Source organism: Grampus griseus (assembly GCF_964374135.1).
Source record: "Grampus griseus genome assembly, chromosome: 2".
NCBI classification, from domain to species: domain Eukaryota; kingdom Metazoa; phylum Chordata; class Mammalia; order Artiodactyla; family Delphinidae; genus Grampus; species Grampus griseus.
The window spans coordinates 167,043,699-167,063,971 of record NC_139018.1 but is presented as its reverse complement, the minus strand read 5'-3'; the positions used below and the strand labels follow the sequence as shown (position 1 = coordinate 167,063,971).

General features: G+C 46.5%; 1 protein-coding gene across 1 annotated transcript; it reads right to left on the bottom strand.

Annotated features, from left to right (window-relative positions):
• Positions 1-8,142: 8,142 nt before the first annotated feature.
• On the bottom strand, positions 8,143-19,980 carry GJD4 (gap junction protein delta 4; the record flags this gene model as incomplete). The annotated part of the gene is made up of 6 exons (XM_082649439.1): positions 8,143-8,226; positions 11,429-11,524; positions 12,443-12,508; positions 16,080-16,116; positions 17,101-18,013; positions 19,917-19,980. The coding sequence occupies 6 exons, from the start codon at positions 19,978-19,980 to the stop codon at positions 8,143-8,145; spliced, it is 1,260 nt and encodes a 419-aa protein (XP_082505565.1).
• Between the last annotated feature and the right edge of the window lie 293 nt (positions 19,981-20,273).

Sequence of the window (20,273 nt, the reverse complement as noted above, 5' to 3'; positions counted from 1 at the left end):
GACAATTTTGGGGGGCCAAAGAAGTGGAAGTTGCTAAAATGGAAGTTGTTATTAAAAGGATCTGTTAGAACCAAACAAAAGGTATCATTTCATAGCATCACTGGGATTAGAAATACAGGATGTAGCTGTAGACACTTAGCTTGTGAAAATGAACATATGTGTGCCCTCATTAAAAATACCCTCCTCGATCCTTGTGCTTTACATTTTATTTGAATCTATGCACTTAGGACATTGGTACAAAGAGAAGAGATTTATCCCTTGGACCTTATCCAGTCACAAGTGATTATTCACTCATCTCATCACCCAGCCGCCCAGTGACCCAAGCATTCTTTACCCATGTATGCTGCTTCGTTTCTGTACCAATCAAAATAAGGCTAAGTCTTGCTACAATAACAGACAACTCCAAAATCTCAATGGCTTAATGCAACAAAAAATAATTTATCAGAGAAAGACAAATATCATATGATTTTACTTATATGTGGAATCTGAAAAACAAAACAAACAAAACAACACTCAGAGATACAGAGAACAGATGGGTGGTTGCTAGAGGGGAGGGAGATGAGGGGTGGGTGAAATGGGTGAAGGGGTCAAGAGGTACAAACTTCAGTTATAAAATAAATAAATCATAGGGATGTCATGTACAAGCATGAGGACTATAGTCAGTAATACTGTAGTACAAATTTGGAAGTTACTAAGAAAGCAAATCTTAAAAGATCTCATGACAAGAAGAAAAGAAAACTTGGAACTTTGTAGGGTTACAGATGGTAACTAGACTTTTTGTGGGGATCATTTCCCAGTGTATACAAATGTCAAATCACTATGTTGTACACCTGAAACTAATATTATATTGTATGTCAATTATACTTCAATAAAGTAATGCTAATACTTTATCACTTGCACACATTGTCCAGTATGTGTCAGTAGAGGGATTCTTTCCACCTTAGATGCCAGGTTGCTGAAAGCTTTATCTTGGCACGTGCTTCCATTTTCCCTGCATAGGTTGGAAGGGATATAGCCACTGATTCTTAAAGTTTCTGCCTGGAAATGGCAGTGTCATATCTACACGTGTCATGAACCAAAGCAAATCATATGGCCATATTACACCCCAAAGGGTGCAGGGAAGTAACCATGTGCCTGGAAATATTTATTGAATAGCAGTAATGACCACCACAGCTCCCCACAGACTGTTCACCACAGTTAAGTCTGCCTTCTCCTGAAAGGAGGGAAGTAAAAAACAAAAAGAACTGGACTAAGAATTTCTGTGTTCTTGCCTTAGTTTTTATTATCAATGTTTCTGGACTCCATTTTCCTCATCCATGAAATGAGGGTAATAATAATTGCGTGGCTCTTCCTTTTTTTTTCCTCTTTTTTTAAGCTGAGGTATAATTGATGTACTATCACTCTGCCCTTCTCACACAATTCTTCTGAGAAACAAATGACATGATCAAGAGAAAAATAGTATATTTTAAATCGTATTTACAAGAAAAATCAAGATATAAGTATAGGGCTTCCCTGGTGGCACAGTGGTTGAGAGTCCGCCTGCCGATGCAGGGGACACGGGTTCGAGCCCTGGTCCGGGAAGATCCCACATGCCGTGGAACAGCTGGGCCCGTGAGCCATGGCCCCTGAGCCTGCGCGTCCGGAGCCTGTGCTCCGCAACGGGAGAGGCCACAACAGTGAGAGGTCTGCGTACCGCAAAAAAAAAAAAAAAAAAAAAAAAAGATATAAGTATAAACTCCTCAATGAGATGCTTGTGACTTCCACTGTCCTTATAATGGTTAAATGTCAGTGCTTTAACCCACTCAGAAGGGAGAATTTCTATTATTTTTTAAAATTTTATGCTGTTCTAAAAATGCATTCATTCAGCACATGTCTGTTGAGCACCTACTGTGCAGGGAACTGGGAATTACACTTCAGCATCTCCGTGAACCACCATGATATGAGAGGGGATTCAAAGCACTGTGTTCAGCTGCAGACACTTTATTCATGTAAAACTCACCGGAGAAAATGAACACCCAGTAGAGCTAAACAGCAAGAAGAATAAAGAGGAGAGAAAAACAGAGAAGAAAGTTTAAGAGAAGCAAAGTTTGGATGAAGCAAAAAAAAAAAAAGTTTAATCAGAGTTGCAACAAAATGCTGCAAAGCCCATTAGCAATCCTACCTCCACACCCAGTTCCCACACTGAAGATGTGTAGTTCTATATGCTGGAAAACCTTGCCCTTCATAACTTTTATGCTGGAAAGTTGGATTTCATATGAAGGAAATGACTAAGTCTGAAATACTGTAGGTTTAAAATGACTCACATACTCTTCAGATTAATAGAACCTAACACTGTATTATGCTTTGTGTATTTGGATTTCAAAATTCTCAGAGGATTTAGCAGTCTGAGACCAAAGATTGGATTTTTCCAAATCACACAGAAGCTTTTAAATCCAAGTTTATTCTAATTAAAGGATGAATGTGGTGAATTCCATGACTTTCCAGCACAATCGTGTTGTGCCAGCTCAAGAAGGATTAATGCAAGACTAACACAGAAGTTTCCAAGTTCAATAACGTGAGGGCGGGTGGGTCTGCGGAAAGTCCGGGAACTCTTTTCCAGGCCCCTAAAGTTACCAGTCTGGTTTTACAGTAAGCTGTTCATTAGCTTGGGTGAGAAGTGTCAAGTTAACAAAAAAAGGTGTTAATTCCATTTGGATTATCCGCAGTGTGATTTCCCAGCACAACCAAAACTCTACTGACACAACCTGGATGCCATTCTACCCCCAGTTCTATGTGAGTCTCTGGGCCTATATTTTGCCTCCAAATCTCCCATAACACCCCCATTGGACCAGCCCCCATCCAGAGGCACCCTGCTGGGCTGGGGGCGAGCACCCATTTGAGAAGTAGAGGAAGTGTGTCTTTGGGGTCCCTCCACCCTGTTCTGTGTCCTCCTCTTTGATGACATCCATATTTCTTTCTCGGTATGAAGTTCCATCCTGCTTCCTTTTATTTACAATGAACTTCATTATAGTCTCTTCACCAATCAAACCCAACAAGCCTCCAAGGAAAAGAATACAAAACAGAGTACATGCCCCATCCAAAAAATGTAATTTATGGGACTTCCCTGGTGGTGCAGTGGTTAAGAATCTGCCTGCCAATGCAGGGACACAGGTTCGAGCCATGGTCTGGGAAGATCCCACATGCCGCAGAGCAGCTAAGCCTGCGTGCCACAACTACTGAGCCTGCGTGCCACAACTACTGAAGCCCACGACCTAGAGCCTGTGCTCCGCAACAAGAGAAGCCACCACAACGAGAAGCCCACGCACCGCAACGAAGAGTAGCCCCCGCTCGCCACTAGAGAAAGCCCGCATGCAGCAACAAAGACCCAACAAAGCCAAAAATAAAATGTAATATAGAAAGCATGCTTTCTGACCCAACTAATGAATAACAATTTATTAGGAAACATTGGTGTTAGAAACACATGCAGGGTTACTGGCAAGGTCCCCTGGGGAGATATACCTGGACAGAGTCTCCCAATACCCCCAAGGAGACCACATGCACTCCCTCATCTTGGGCTGACTCAAGGGAGTCTTGTTTTGTTTTGTTAACATCTTTACTGGAGTATAATTGCTATACAATGTTGTGTTAGTTTCTGCTGTATAACAAAGTGAATCAGCTATACATATACATATATCCCCATATCCCCTCCCTCTTGCGTCTCCCTCCCACCCTCCCTATCCCACCCCTTTAGGTGATTACAAAGCACCGAGCTGATCTCCCTGTGCTATGCGGCTGCTTCCCACTAGCTATCTATTTTACATTTGGTAGTGTATATATGTCCATGCCACTCTCTCACTTCGTCCCAGCTTACCCTTTCCCCTCCCTGTGTCCTCAAGTCCATTCTCTACGTCCCTCCCCTAGGTTCATCAGAACCATTTTTTTTTTAGATTCCATATATATGTGTTAGCACAGAGTATTTGTTTTTCTCTTTCTCACTTACTTCACTCTGTATGACAAACTCTAGGTCCATCCACCTCACTACAAATAACTCAATTTCATTTCTCTTTATGGCTGAATAATATTCCATTGTATATATGTGCCACATCTTCTTTATCCATTCATCTGTCCATGGACACTTAGGTTGCTTCCATGTCCTGGCTATTGTAACTAGTGCTGCAGTGAACATTGTGGTACATGACTCTTTCTGAATTATGGTTTTCTCAGGGTATATGCCCAGTAGTGGGCTTGCTGGGTCATATGGTAGTTCTATTTTTAGTTTTGTAAGGAAACTCCATACTGTTCTCCATAGTGGCTGTATCAGTTTACATTCCCACCAACAGAGCAAGAGGGTTCCCTTTTCTCCACACCCTCTCCAGCATTTGTTGTTTGTAGAATTTTTGATGATGGCCATTCTGACTGGTGTGAGGTGATACCTCATTGTGGTTTTGATTTGCATTTCTCTAATGATTAGTGATGTTGAATATCCTTTCATGGGTTTGTTGGCAATCTGTATATCTTCTTTGGAGAAATGTCTATGTAGGTCTTCTGCCCATTTTTGGATTGGGTTGTTTGTTTTTTTTGATACTGAGCTGCATGAGCTGCTTGTATACTTTGGAGATTAATCCTCATCAGTTGCTTCGTTTGGAGATATTTTCTCCCACTCTGAGGGTTGTCTTTTCGTCTTGTTTATGGTTTCCTTTGCTGTGCAAAAGCTTTTAAGTTTCATTAGGTCCCATTTGTTTATTTTTGTTTTTATTTCCATTTCTCTAAAGGGAGTCTTTTTGGGCTTCTGTTGGCCCTATTTGGAGATGTGGAGTTACCAACAGATCAGCTAGGCCCTTAGACCCCTTTGACCCCCCCCACACAAAGGCAAGTCATCATTCCTCCACTTTCCCAAATGTCCAAGGCCACTAGGCTCCCTCTGCACCCTATCCCCACATGCTGTTACCCAGCCTCACAATGATGGGGCCTTAAACTCTGCCTCTGGCCCTTCATCCTGGTGTTTGCCCTGATCTCCTCAAGCACCAGCTCCCTGCCTGGGCTCCCTTCTCTGTCCCTTGGCGTCTCTCACACAAAGTTGGTCTTTGGGACTCTAGTCTCTCCTCCTTTTCTCCCTCTTCCCACTTGGGTACCAATGTCTTCTCCCCTCCATCCCCAAGAAGTCCACCCCCTTCCCTGGACTTATCATCTTCCTTGTCCTCTTATCACAGTTATTGATCTGTCATGATCACCAAAGTAATTGCTGATACCAGGGGATACAGGGAGCAGTTTCTCCCAAAGCCTTGGGACTTTAAAAGGTATCCAAGCTTGAATATTTAATTCAAGAGCTGAATCTTGATGAGTAATTTCAAACATCAGCCATGGATGGGCCCCACCCAACTAGAAAAAATTTCCAAGAGTCATAGAAATATCATGTCACGCCTCTGGGGCTTTTATTTTATTGAAGTATACTTAATTTATAATGTTTCAGCTCTACAGCAAAGTGACTCAGTTTCATATATATATATATGTATGTACATATATATATATACATATATATACACACACACATGCACATATATACATATATATGTGTATATATGTATATACAACTTATATAAATATATAACTTTTCAAATTCTTTTCTTTTCTTGTAGATTATTACAAGATATTGAATATAGTTCCCTGTGCTATACAGTTGGTCCTTGTTGTTTATCAATTTTATATATAGTAGTGTGCACACCTCTGTTTTAAAGACTTGTTGGATTCAGTTTATAAAAAGTGAATTTTAGAAGTTTTATATCACTATTGAACTTTAAGTTGTGTAAGAAGACATGGCTGAGGTTCGTTATGCCCCGAGCAGCGCAGTCGGGCATCTGATCAAAGGGTCAAGTGCAAACAGACTGCTACATACCCAGTGGGAGAGGCACACAGAGTGAGGGCATCAAGCAGCTGAGAAATCCTCTCCTCATGGAAAAATCAGTAGCTGGCAAAGGTGGTCCCTCCATGACCGTAAGCGTCCTCTCTGTTCCTGGCCCAGAAAGGAGTGATGAAGAGGCCTCGAGCCGGCCAAGAGTTGATTGCGGCTTAGGGAGGGCTTTTGTCCTTAATGAGCCAAAACCTTGCAAGGGGCGGTGGGGTATGGGGAAAGAACACAGGTTTTTGGAGTCAGATCTACTAATAAATTCCTGCTGCAGTTTCCTTCACTGTGTGGCCTTGAGAAAGTTACCAGTGAGCCTTGGTTTCCTTATCTGTCAAATGGTACCCTCAGGGCTACTGAGAGGATCAAGTGACCTGACCTGTGCTCTTGGCATGCAGTAGACACTCACTTAATGCCCTTCTCCTCCAGCCAGAGGGACACAGGCTGATCTCTTGTGTGGGTCCTTGGTCAGCTTCCTTCTCCGTTCCCCATGGCAGCTGTTCCAGACTTTCTCCAAACACACTTGCCCACAGACACTCCCCACCCTCCCGTGAGTATCCCGTCTGCTCTCCCCTGACCCCCTTGCCTCTGGTCTCCAAGGAGACGTCTCCCCTCCACTCAGGGCCGATCCCCTCACCTGCATTCTTTGTCTGATCCTCCATCAGGTCGAATAGCTGTTCTGTTACTGATTCCTCTTTATCTCATGTCTTCAAACCTTCCTTCTGTGCTGCCGTCTCCCCATAGTTTTAAGTTTCTCCTATGGTAAAATTAACTTGAAAAATCGCCTATTGAACAGCTACCTGGCGCCAGACACTAGGCCCTATATTGGGGCTACAGTGGGGAACTTGGAGTTTATTGTACCTTCTCTAACTTTTCATTTGTACGCTGAGCCCCACTACCTATCCTGTAGGGGGGTTATGACAGATTCAATCAGAAAATCCAGACAGGGGAATTCCCTGGCAGTCCAGTGGTTGGGATTCGTCATTTTCACTGCCAGGGCCTGGGTTCGATCCCTGGTCAGGGAACTAAGATCCTGCAAGCCACATGGAGCAGCTAAAAAAAGGAAATCCAGGCAGGGCAGGTAGTAAGCAAGGTCACCAGCTAAGGTGGGAGTGGGGAAGAAGAGTTTAAAATGGTTGATGGGAAGCTAACTAAGAAAACATGGAGCTGGGGGGACAGTGGTGGGGACCCTACTGGAGACTGTGACTTATAGTGGCACCAATTTGGGTGCTAGGACCAAGCTCTCCAGAAAGGCCAGCCGCTGGGCGGCCCCTTTAGGCCACCGCCCTGGCCCTCTTCTCTCCCCAGCACCCTACCCACTATTGCTGGGGCATCATGTCCGTGTGTGTCTGGAAAGTAAAACTGGCAATAAAAGATATCAGCATGATGAAATTTAAATAATATTTCCCCCCCGCAAAAAAGGTAAATTTCATCTGAGAAAAAGACAATCTGGCAACAAGAACAAACAATGGAAGCAACAGCATAAGGACACTTAAACGAAAGACCAGGTTTGATATCAACTCATGCCTATAGAAATAACGTTACGTAAATAAGTAATTCTGCTCTATCCACCAAATCAGGTGCAGGATGCCAGACCCTTCCCCCTGCCAACGACACGGAAATACAAGGAATGGGGGACACGGCGCACACTGGGCCCCCCTGGGGTGTAGTAAATATGATACATCTCATCAGAGGCTTTGGGTGGAAACCCAGGTGGTGTCAGAAAGGAGGACACAGAAGGAAAGAGCTTAGAGTTTTAAAGGAATATATAAACTCAAGCACGGATATGTGACAGCTTCTGGAATACTGCAGATCCGCTGTTTGTCCCACCGACTCAGTCCCTGCTCAGGGTGAATAATCGGGGCTGCTTTGCTATGAGGTCTGGTTGTTATGAGGAGACAAGGGACTCACCCCTTAGAAGTGGCCATAGGGATCCTGAAGGTCTTGCTGACCCCGCTGGCTCTTTTCCTGTCCCTTAGGGGTTGCCTGAAGCAGAGGATAGAGCGTGGGCACGAATGCCCAAGGATCTGATAGCAGCTCTACATTGATTATTCCCAAATCTGTCTCCTGCCAAACACCTCTGAGCTCTGGTCCAGTAAGACCAACTTCCAGCTGGGCATCTCCTGAGCGCTCCACAGACAACTCAACCTCGGCACCTCCAAACCAGAAACCATCAGCATCCATCTTCCACCAGGGTTTCCTCTGGTGAAAGTTACCAAGTACCCAGGATCTCATCCCTCTTCCTCATTCCCCAACCCCGCCCGTCAGAGCCGTGCAGATTCCACCGCCTCTCGACAGCTCGTCAACCTCCTTACTTCCAGGCGTACCTGGGTCTGGGGGTTGCCAAGCTGAAATAAAGTAGAGGGGCAGAAGAGCCCGGGAACAGGGCAAGACCAGCTCTTAATCAGGACAGCTGGGAGCCACAAGCTGAAAAACATAGAATTGTGTTTTTGAGTTTAACGTGGACTGAAATTTATTCCGGAAAGGCAATTTCCTCAGGCATGGGGGAAAATCATGATTAAATAATTACAACTGGAGTGCACTGAAACACACCTAGCTGATCAAGTTCTTTGAAAAGCTGGCCCAACTTGTAAATCTTATTGGATTTAAATTCTCTAATAGGTAAGGATGACTATTTTACGAACAGGTTAATGACTAAAATGTAACTAACGTGTGTCACTGTGACTCAGTTCCATGTCCAAGGTCAACTTCACTGACAGACTTAGTGGGGGACTCAGACACGCCATCTACCTGGAGGGAACTCCCCCAAGTTCTCGACAAAGCATGACAGGGAAATGGCATCTTCAGGGTTAGCATTTTAAATTCAACCCACGAAATTATAGAAGCATCACATATGGTCTGCCTGGAGTCAAAAGTGGTTTAATAGTTGAGAATGTATGCAAACTTTAATAAAAATTGTCTGGAAATTTATCGTAAAGAAATAACCTGATAAGAGAAAAGGCCTGTGTGCCCATGCTATTTTATTGTCTAATATCAAAAAGCGAGAAGCACTTTAGTCAACAGCAATCTGAACGTTCCATAGCAGAGGCTGGGGTTGGTGATCAGCGTGGTCACCTGGTGGACTATTTCGCATCCATTCAAACGGCTGATAAAGAGCAGAGAATCATGAACAATGTGTATGATCGGTGAGCAAGGGGGAAAAGCAGAATAAAAGTATTACAAGTGCAGTTATAAATTTTAACACCTAAGAAGCTAAGACTACAAAAAGATGATGATGTTGTGTTACAGAGCGAGGCTAGGGGCATTATTACAAAACTTCTGTGTTCTTATATTTCCATTATAACTGTTTTAACTTCAAGAAATGTCTGCCGCTCTAACTTGTAATCAGACACCAATTGCATTCTTCTTCTGTAGACCTCTCATACGGCCTCAAATACCACTATTCAAGACTTACTCAAAACCAACAAGGTCTTACTGGAGAGCACAGGGAACTATATTCAACATCTTGTAATAAACTATAGTGGAAAAGAATATGAAAAAGAATATGTACATACGCATGTCTGTGTGAATGTATATATGTAGGACTCACTCTATGGGGACCGTGCACCCCCTGTTCATTTGTTAACCTCCTAGAAAGCTTACACTATTGTCAACGTTCAGCTTTGTGAACAATAACCCCTTCTGTTTGACTACCTTCAAGAAGGCATCCCAGAGCGGAGCGATGGGAGTGGGAAGGCTTGGCCATCAGCTGGCCAGATTATATTAGATAAGTGACTTCACCTTCCTGGACCTTCATTTACCCAGGTGTAAAATTAGCTCGTTAAGTTTGAGTCACTAAGGCCCCTGGCAGATGGAAGATTCCAAGATGATGAGAGAGGTGCTGGAGGGAATGGGCTTGGGAGGCCTCCTGGGGGTGCAGTCTAGGGGAGGAGCCCCGGCCAGCAGGGCAGTGAGTAGGCAAGTACCTGAGAGAGGGGCACCCGAAGGGCCCGGGAAGGTGCGGTAGCTTCACAGCCGAGGCTCAGCCGCCACGTGGCCCAATTCCTCTACTTTGAGAAGGTTTGCCATTCAGCTCAATGGTGGTTTATTTATAAACAACATAATTTTTATAATGAAATATCCAAGTCTGAACCATGAAATTTAATTTTTAAGCATACGTTGCCTGCATTTATTCCCCAATTGTCTCATCAAAATGGTCTTTCCTTATCTTTCTCTTGTAACTCATCTCTTGCCTTGTACAAGTACCAGACATACTAAAAATGCTCGATAAATACGTGGACATAAAAAGTCATCTTCCATATTTACATTTATCTTACTTCTGAAAGGTGACACTTCTTTTTAATAGATGAGGAAACAAAGACAAACAAACAAAAAAAGCTACTGTTCCCAGAGCCCTCAGCTGGTGGGAGAATGGAAACATTTCCTTTTCCCTGGAGTACAGGCTTAATGATGTTCTCAACTGCTCTCTGAAGAGCCACTCCCGGCACAGAACAAAATCTGACGAACCTGCTTTAGCATAAGACTTTATTTCCTTCTAATGGCCAATCCCGCAAACCACCTCTATGAAATGACTGAATTTTTATTTCTGAAGGAAATGGCCCTAGATACGCTCAGTATAAACTTTAATAATGCGTGAGGCTTTTTTCGGATCAAATATCCCAGGTGAAGACGACCAATTTATAGACATTTAATTGCCTCTCAAATACTATTTCTGAGGTCAAAAGCACTTTAACCTTCTAAAGCACAAGAAAAGGAAAACAAATTCTTAAACACAAAATAACACATCATTTCATAAACCCAGGGGGAAAAGACCTCAGGCACCTTTGCAGACACCTTATTTGACAAGTTACAGCCGCAAGGGAATTTTTGTGGCTGTTTAGCAAGCAGCTGGAAGGAAGAATAGTAAATGAAGAGAGATATTTGCATCTGTTAGCACGTCCACTACACAGCTTCCTGGGTAGTCACGCTGCAAGGTTTGCAGGATCCACTCTGAACTCCACCTCTGAGGGTCTCAGCTGTCATCTTTTATTACAAATCCACATCTCAGGCCAAACGTTTGCAGTTTGCAGCCTGATCACGTGAAAGCCAGGGAAGTGGACAGACACCGTAGGCCAAAATAAAGTAAATTAGAAATAAGGGGCTGCCTCTCAACCCCAAGAAGAAGAATCATTGTCTTGTTAAATTATCTCTTTCCCAGGAGGCCAGAGTGTCCACAATTTCTCCATTAGCCCTAATTTCTCACCCCCTGTTTTCCAAAGTTAACCTAATACAATTCCCAGATCTGCGGCTGAGATTTCTTAAACCCTGCTCTTTCTGGGTGGGGATAAGCAAGAACAGAACAGAGTGAAAATGGTCAAGAGACCACCACCAGAAATAAATTACCATTTTGGTGCTTAGAAATATTACATCCTAAATATGGCCCAAGAGAGGCCTCTGCTGGTCAGAAAGGATGTGGGGAGGAGGTTGGGGGCATCCCTGAGTCTGCCGACACCTTCCTCCTCATGCAAATGTCGTATCAGCACAAATTCCTGGACAGACCTGTTTAGAGTCATCTGTCAAGCATGGGTGAACCCACCGCCCCGGACACACCTTACACACGGCTCTGTTCTCTTGCCGGGGGGCATCCACCTTCACGATCTCATCTGAACTTCCCAACAAGCCCACAAAGGCAGTCCTTACATGCTCCTTTCAGGGCGGAGAAAATCAAAGTTGACAGGAATTGGAGGAGTTATTTGAACCGGAACAATGGCCTTTAGCTAGAGCTCTTCCCATCCGTTTGCTGGCCTCTCAGGTGATAAGCTGATTTTCTTTTTTCTCTTAGCCTCATAGAAAGAAACAATACTAAGAGATTAAATGCTAGGTGCAGAGCTGATGCTCAATAAATACTGGTTAATCAACGGAGCTCCACTGATTTGAAATCTCATTTCTCAGCCTATTGATAAAGCACACACAGGGGCGGTGTGGAAAGCAGGAAGCACCCGCCAGAGGAGGGAGGGAGGGCTGCAGGGAGAAGAACCCTCCCCAGCAACCTCTCGGCAGGACGATTGGCGGGGAGCCTGGAATGTGGATGCCAGTCGGCCAGGGGCACATGCTACACTATCACTGCATCCTTTACACGGGTCACGTACTTCTGTGCTCCACCTGTCTGGGGAAGGAGGAGACTCTTACTAAAATCTAGTATTTGCATTTGATTTTGAATTTCCTGAATTCGCCATGAAACGCATTTCATCCGAGTTAGCTTCTGAGAAAACTTAGTCACTTCTTTCGGCTCGATTTTCTGCCACTCACATCTCTCTCTTGGGTCACAGCGCAGAGGAGAAAGCTGCCTGAGGAAAGTCGTCCATCACCCTGTGATGGACAAGAGGGAGGAAAAATATACATTCATCTATTTCCAATGTGTGTGTGTGTGGGGGAGAGACATCTGTTTGCTTTCTAGGAAACATTTCTCCCACAGAACAACCAAAACACAGCCGGCAGGGCTCAGGGGGCTCGGCTGCCAGCCGGGTCCTGCAGTTGGGATGCCGAATTAGTGGTGGCGGCGTCCCCACAGCAGGGGGCGACCCCGGACAAGCCTTCACTGCAAAACACCGGCCTCCTCCTCACCTCCTGCCACAAACCAGATTCACACTCAGAAAATTCGCAGTGGTTCTCGCAGTGGATTTTAGCGTCCTACAAAAAAAGAGTCGCGTTTACTCTTTCCGTAAATAATCCCTCTCTCGGCCGAGTGCGCATCATCTCACTGAGCTCTCTCTTGCGCATCTGTCTCCGGGCAGCCAGGGTCAGGCATGGTGGTTCAGACCTGGGCTCCACCAGCTGGTGCTCATCGCGGCCAGGACAGCAACTGGGAAGATTTCTGGAAAGCTAACCTAGAAAGCTAGACTTAGACAGCATCTAACGAGCCATTCATACTGAGCAAAGACCATCGCTGTGCACTTACACCCACTAAGATCCTTTCTCGTCTGAAACGCACATATCTAGGACGGCAGTTCCCAGTACAAGAGATTTGGGTTCCAGGCCCTTTTCCGTGAGTTCTCTTCAACCTCGTCACCTCCTTTCTCCTCTCTGCGGGCCCAGTGAAGCCTGTGCAGGGACCCGAGCTAACGTCCTCGCTTAGCTTCCCTCCTGAGACTGGTTCGTTGGCCACTGAGAATGCATTAAATCCCTCCCACAGGGCAGGTACCCAGGGCGTGGGTGCTGCCTGAGGCAAATACTGGACAGCTGTTGGCCCCAACTTTTCCTCCTTCTTCCCGGACAGTCATCCCTCACTATCCGCTGGGAATTGGTTCCAAAATCCGAAGGTGCTCCAGTCTCGTATATGAAATGGCCTAGTATTCGCATATAACCTAAGCACATCCTCCCTTACGCTTTAAATCATCTCTAGATGACTTATAACTCCTAATACGATATAAATGCTATGTAAATAATTGTAAATACAATGTAAATGCTATGTAAATAGTCTGCATGCAGCAAATTCAAGTGTTGCTTTTTGGAACTTTCTGGAATTTTAAAAAAAATTTTAGATCCATGGTTGGTTGAATTCAATCCATCCACGGATGCAGGGGCCAGCTGTGTAACTAGGCCACCCTTCACAGCCTTCCAAGCAGTCAGGACCGAGTTCTAGCCAGGTGTGCCCTGTGCCCTCTCCAGACCTGGCCTTGGAACCAGTCTGGTCTCTTCCACAGCAGACGGAAGATGGTAGAGCCTAGGATGGAAGGACCCCTGAGTCACCACACAGAGGAAAGCTGCCCATCAATCAGAAAACTTGGCTCTGTACTTTATGAAACTTCTGTGTTAAATGTTTAAGATTGGGGTGATCTGTTGCAGCAGTTACAATTACCTTACCTCCTGCTGCCTCTACCCTGGGCACTGGGTGACTCAATAACACTCTGGGAGGAACACAAGCCTGTGAACCATCCTGCACTCACCCAGCGTCCCAAAGATGCAGAGAGGAAGACTAAAATCTTGGAAAGGAGGATGATAGCCACACGATTTTCGCCGTTTTTTACCTTTTGGATACAGTCTGAGATTTTTTTCCCCCTCCCCTTAGATGACTAGAAAAGATCTTCAGGACTTCCCTGGTGGCGCAGTGGCTAAGAATCCGCCTGCCAATGCAGGGGACACATGTTCGAGCCCTGGGCCGGGAAGATCCCACATGCCACGGAGCAACTAAGCCCGTGCGCCACAACTACTGAGCCTGCGCTCTAGGGCCCATGAGCCACAACTACTGAAGCCCCCGCGACTAGAGCCCGTGCTCTGCAACAAGAGAAGCCACCACAGTGAGAAGCCCGCGCACCACAACGAAGAGTAGCCCTGGCTCCCCGCAACTAGAGAAAGCCCGCGCACAGCAACGAAGACCCAACACAGCCAAAAATAAATAGATAAATTACTATTTTTAAAAAAGAAAGAAAAGACCTTCAAAGGCTTCAAAACCTAAGTTCTGAACCAGGGGAGATGTACAGTGGCCTGTGAGAGCAAAGAGAAGAGGAGGGTCACCCCCTGTGTGTTCTGACAAGGTGGCCACCATCATGCCAACACTGCCAACCACGCTCCAGAATGCTTGAAGCCTCTTCTGCAACCTTGCTCTCACAGTGAGGGGTCACAGCAGATGACCCCACGTCTGCCCACGCAGCCTCTGCCATCTCTCAGCAGAGTGGGGAGCTGGTGAGTCGTCCTCATCGCCCCCTTTCATGAGGTCTGCATCTCTCTTCCATGGCAGCTCTCCCCGGGACATGCAGGTCTCTCCTGTTCTGACCATTTTCATTTATGGAAACCTGTGCTCAGGCAGGTAGAGGATGGACAGGCCTGATAAACCAGCCCCTATTGAGGTTAAAAGGACACCCAACACTGGTGGATTCCTAACCATGTAAGAACACGAAGGAATCATCTAGTCCAGGCCCTTATCCCTTAGAGAAGGAAACTGAGGCCCAAAGGAAGGGAGTGACCTGCCAAGAAATGATGCACATGGGGACAGAACCCACATGTCTTATCCTTGATTCCACACCTCTCCCCCTCTCTTGGCCTCCATCACTCTGAATGGATTTTACAGTTTTCCATGGAAAAAACTTCAAGGCTCTGATCCTCTGATAGTGGGATTTGGGACATCAGCAGAGAGGCCAAAGCAGCCCTTCCCAGTGCCACCCAAACACAGGCACCGTCTGTAAACCCAAATCCAAGCATGGACTCATAAGACTCATAGGAGAACAGGGCCCAGTTTTCTCTGGGGCCATGGCTGGGAGGGAGTCCCCACTCAGCCTTCACCACCTTCCTTTCCTAGCTGTCATCTGGGAGCCCTGCATGGGCACACCTACCAATATTTGTTAATTTGATTTCCTTTCTTCACTCAACATTATCAAGGCTCGCATTGGGGTATTGAGGGGTCTATGGAACTTATTTTTTAAATAGCAATGAAGGCCCTAGAGAATTCTTATGTCTTTAAGACTGTGGCCAACCTTGGAACTCCATCAGAACTGCATGCTGAAAGGGACAAGAACCAGATTTGGCCCTGAATACTTCAGGAATATCAGGCACAAAAATCACACTTACTGAGCACTTGCTATGTGCCAGACGCCAATCCAAATACTGAAGGATGGGGTCTGAGTCATGGTTCGCGGTTATCGACGGATCGAGGAGCAATTGAGAGAGAGACAGAGAGTGGGAGAGAGATTTACTGCAGGGGTTAAAAGCAGGTACATTTGGGCTTCCCTGGTGGCGCAGTGGTTGAGAGTCCACCTGCTGATGCAGGGGACACAGGTTCGTGCCCCGGTCCGGGAGGATCCCACGTGCCGCGGAGCGACTGGGACCGTGAGCCATGGCCGCTGAGCCTGCGCGTCCGGAACCTGTGCTCCGCAACGGGAGAGGCCACAACGGTGAGAGGCCCGCGTACCGCAAAAAAAAAAAAACAAAAACAAAAACCAGGTACATTCATTCAAAGAGCTTTATGCCAAAACCAATTTTGGATGATTTTTTTTAAGTTTTAACCAATGGCTTTGACACTCTAGATAGATCAAGGAGGATGTCATTCCCCATCGCGGCTGATATTTCACTGTCAAAGTCATCTTTAGAACAGTTAAAAGTGCCCACTGGTTCCCTGGGTGCCTTGGTTCACTTTTGTTTTTACTATTTGCTGGCATGGAGGGCAGTTCCTCTTCCTCAGCGTTGGGGGTTTGGGGACCAGAGGTTCTTCATCCGTTCTGGGGGGCCACCCAGTGGCTCTTCCTTGCCATAAGAGGAGCAGGCTTACCCTGTCTTTCTGCTGCACTGTGTCTTCCGCGTGGCAGCTGAAGGCAGCACGGAAGCTCTAACAGACTCACACTCCAACTGGACAGCACCTGGACCGGAACCAGGGCGAGCGGAGGAGAGCAGAGGGGCTCCCCTGAGAGGTGAGACTGTTGTGTCTCTAGGATAACCCCCCCCACCCCCGGAGCATCAGCACAGACCACAAGGCTGGAACACCTGCAGCATTCCTCATCTGCTTCCCTGGGACATGAAGACCCTCAGGGTAGCCCTAACTGTATGACTGTCTCAAGGACACAGAGCCGGGACTGGAAGCCGTGTGGCAACTCTAGGCCTGTCAGCAGCCAGAGTGCCCCCCTCTGCTCAGTGAGGACAGCCACCCAGCCAACAGCCCAGCGACACTAAAGCAAGCCAGCGGCCACCCTTCATCCTGTGCACCTCACACCCACATGCAATAAGAACCCAAGATGACCCCCAAAAGACCCCAAAGTTTTCAGTCATATTCCTGCATGTGTGGTTTCTCCTTTAACACAGTGAAGTAGGAAGTGTGATATGGCAACGCAATCAGCATTCATTTTATTAAAGGGGTTCGGAGAAGTTAAACTAATATCCCTCTATGGACGACGTGCATAACAGATGCCCTTTTTGGCTAAGCAGAAAAACAAACCAAAACAAACAAAAACAAACCGTCAAAAGAATCCACCCGAAAACATTAAAATATTCATAAGCTCTGTAAATCCTAAGAACGTGCTTTTCAAGCCCATACTGAGGTAAAATAAGACAATAGAACTACAGTGCGACAAACTCATGGACCTGATGCTCGCCGGTTAATCCTTGGAGCTTCCATCCGCATTTGCACGCCAAGTGCAGGGTTCCCCAGAAGGCTTCATCTAAATTAAATCCCTGCTGCGCTGCACCGGAGCCTCTCAGGAAGTCGGTCTGTCCCGCCAGCTCACCTTTCAGCAGGTCGATGTTCTCGGTCCTGGTTGCCGCGCTCCCGGGGCGGGACGCCGGCCGCTCACACCCACTCGGACTTGCTGGGGCCCGGGAGCGCGGCGCTTGGCGCGCAGGGCCGCTCCTCCCACCCCGGGGCCGCCGCTCCCGGCCCGGCCCCGCGCGGCTGGTCGCTGGCTGAGGACAGCGCGTCGCTCTCGTCCTCCCCTGGCAGATCTGGGTGCCCCGGCTCAGTGGGCTCCGCTGCGGGGCTGTACGCGCCCTGCCCTCCAGTCCGCAGGCCCCGGCGAGCGCGCGCCCCACGTCCCTCGGGCGCCCCGTGTCCCTCCCGCGCCGCACTCCCCGCCCCTTGACACGGCCTCCTCCGGGCCCCGCCGTGTCGCCTGCGCGTCTCCCAGCGCACGCTGCAGACCAGGTCGGCGACACTGAGCAACAAAGACAGCGCGCAGACCGCCCAGACGAAAAGCATCAGGATGGACTTCTCCGTGGGCCGAGAGACGTAACAGTCCACCACGCTGGTGCAAGGAGGGTGCGTGCACGAGAATCTCTTGGGGACCAAGAATCCGAAGAGGAGGTAATGCAGGGCACCGAAAGCTGCCTCCGTTAGGGTCCGGAGGCAGAGGTGGACCACGTAGCCCGAGGAGAAGTCCGGCACCGTCAGGCAGCGCCTGGCCCCCGGGGTCAGTCCAGGGCCGTCGTGGTCCTCCGAGTCATCATCCAGCCAGCGGGATCCACGTGCCGCCAGCTCGGCTCCTTTGTGCAGCACGTAGACGCTGAAGACGGCGGATGGAAGCAGAACAGACATGCTCTGGATCAGCCAGAACCGCAGGTGGGACACGGGGGCGAAGATGTCGTAGCAAACGTTGGTGCATCCGGGCTGCAGAGTATTGCACACGAACCTCTCCTGCTCATCCTGGTAGACAGGCGACCCGGCCAGGATGAGCACCCCCATCCTCAGCAGCACCATGAAGATAAGCCAGATCTTCCCTGGAAAGAGGCACAGGAAGGGCGCCATCACAGCCAGACAAACACATCTCCTCCTCCCAGCAACAGCTTTAAATCTTTACTGGTGCTGAGCCTGGAGAACTAAGTGTGTAAGTCACAGCAACAGTATCAGCCTGTCAGCTCATTGGACGAATGTCTAATGAGCACTTACAAGGTGTCGGACAGTGTGTTCAACTAGGCACACCTCGGAGATACTGCGGGTTCAGGTCCAGACCACCCCCCAAAAAGCGAGTCACACGGATCTTTTGGTTTCCCAGTGCATATAAAAGCTGTGTTTCCACTATACCTTGGTCTATTAAGCGTGCAATAGCATGATAAAAAACAATGCACATACCTTAAGTAAAAAGTACTTCGTTGCTAAAAATTGCTAACCATCCTCTGAGCCTTCAGCCACTGGTGGTAGTAACATCAAAGATCACTGATCACAGCTCATCAGAATAAATATAATAACAATGAAAAAGTTGGAAATATTGTGAGAATTACCAAAATGTGACACACAGACATGAAGTGAGCAAATGCTGTAGGAAAAATGGCGCCAATAGACTTCCTTGAGGCAGGGTTGCCACAAACCTTCAACTGTTAAAAAAAAAAAATGCAGTATCTGAGAAGCACCATAGAACGAGGTATGCCTGTACGTGTTTGTAAAATGCTTTGAAATTGGCAGATTTAAAGAAGCATGAATACTAAAATGTTTAATCTAGTTTGGCTAGTTCAGAGTTTGGGCTGAAAGTTCTAGAAAGAAAATTGGGCGGATGTAAATAAAGTCTTCCTCTTAAAAAGAATGAACTTTTTCAAGGATGTTAGTGCATTCCTGTAACTGTGTATAGCAAATACAAGCTACTAATTTCAGTGAGTTTTCTCTATGGTAAGAGTCCACATGATCTTTATGTAATCAGTGGGCTCTGTAGCCCTTTCATGTTGCTCTGAAGCCCTTGAAATCAAATTTCTTGAAGAACATTCAGTTTTTTAGACTCTTCAGTAATTCAGAACTCCTTCCCCCCTATTCCAGCTATTATGAATTGAAGTTTGTCTTTCTTCAATTTATCATGAATAAATGAGGCTAACATAGAAATCAAAATAACTTCCAAATCCTATTTTCATTTCATGAGTCAACTATTTTGGAGTGTGTTGAAGACCCAGTCAAAATAATTTGTAAATATTCTGTTTTGTGATGAGATACAGAAATCATCACCTGACATCAGAAAAACTAAACTCTCTTATAAACGAAGGCAGTTCAACTCAAGGACTGTGTGACCATTACGTGATAAAGTCATTAACTCAAACTTTTAAGACCAAGTTGGCTTCGACTAAAAAGCAATGAAGAAAATATCAACCACTTCACAGACATATTTTAATCCTTTTCTCAATCCCCTTTACTAGGACACCCATACCTCTCTGAAAATTTAACTTGGCTACACCAAACTCAGAAAACGTATTACTTTCTTTGTCAAAAAAATAAAAACTAAACTAAAATTGGGATTTGGTTTAAAGTGCACAGAGAACTTACTAATCTTTACAAATGGAGCTTCAAGGATAAACCCTAAAAAGATGAACAAGAAAGCTCATTCAAGGCATGAATTTCTCTAACTTTGACTGTATTGTTCCTTTTCCTGGTAACGTAGCCAGAGAAGAGTTACACAAAAATACTCCTCCCATCTGCTCAGCCCCCAAATGTCAGCAAAAAGACTCCCCTTGAGAGAAACATTGCTCACTCCCAAGACATCCTTAAAGGATGGGGAAGCCTCCTTAAATAATGGAGAATTAGAGGAAAGCTTGAGCCCTGGTTCCCTGTCCTCCAGGGATAGGCAGGCCTTACTCATGGGGGAGGGCCAGGAAAAGTGACCCAAGGCAGAGCCAGTGTTCTGCAGGGGTTGGCGCTACTCACCCACCATGGTCACGTTGCAGTTTAGGGTGATGACGAGGAACCCCAGCAGGTCCAGCTGGTCCATGCTTTCAGGGGGTCACAGACTCAAGGTGGCTGGAGACTTCCGGAGCCTGTGTTCTCCAAGGAGGTGGGAAATCTTTGCAGGAAAAAATGTATCTTAGCTACAAAAGACTCCCAGGTGAGAGCTGGAGATACTAAAGGGAAGATTCAAGCCCAGGAGCACAAGGTCGTTCTTCTGTCTCTAGTTGAGACGGTCCCGAGCTGTGTGAGGCAAAGCCTTCCTGACAACTGCAGTGACCAGAGGCCAGAAGCAGCCGTCTCTCATCGTGGCTATTCTTACCCTCTTGGGACATTCCA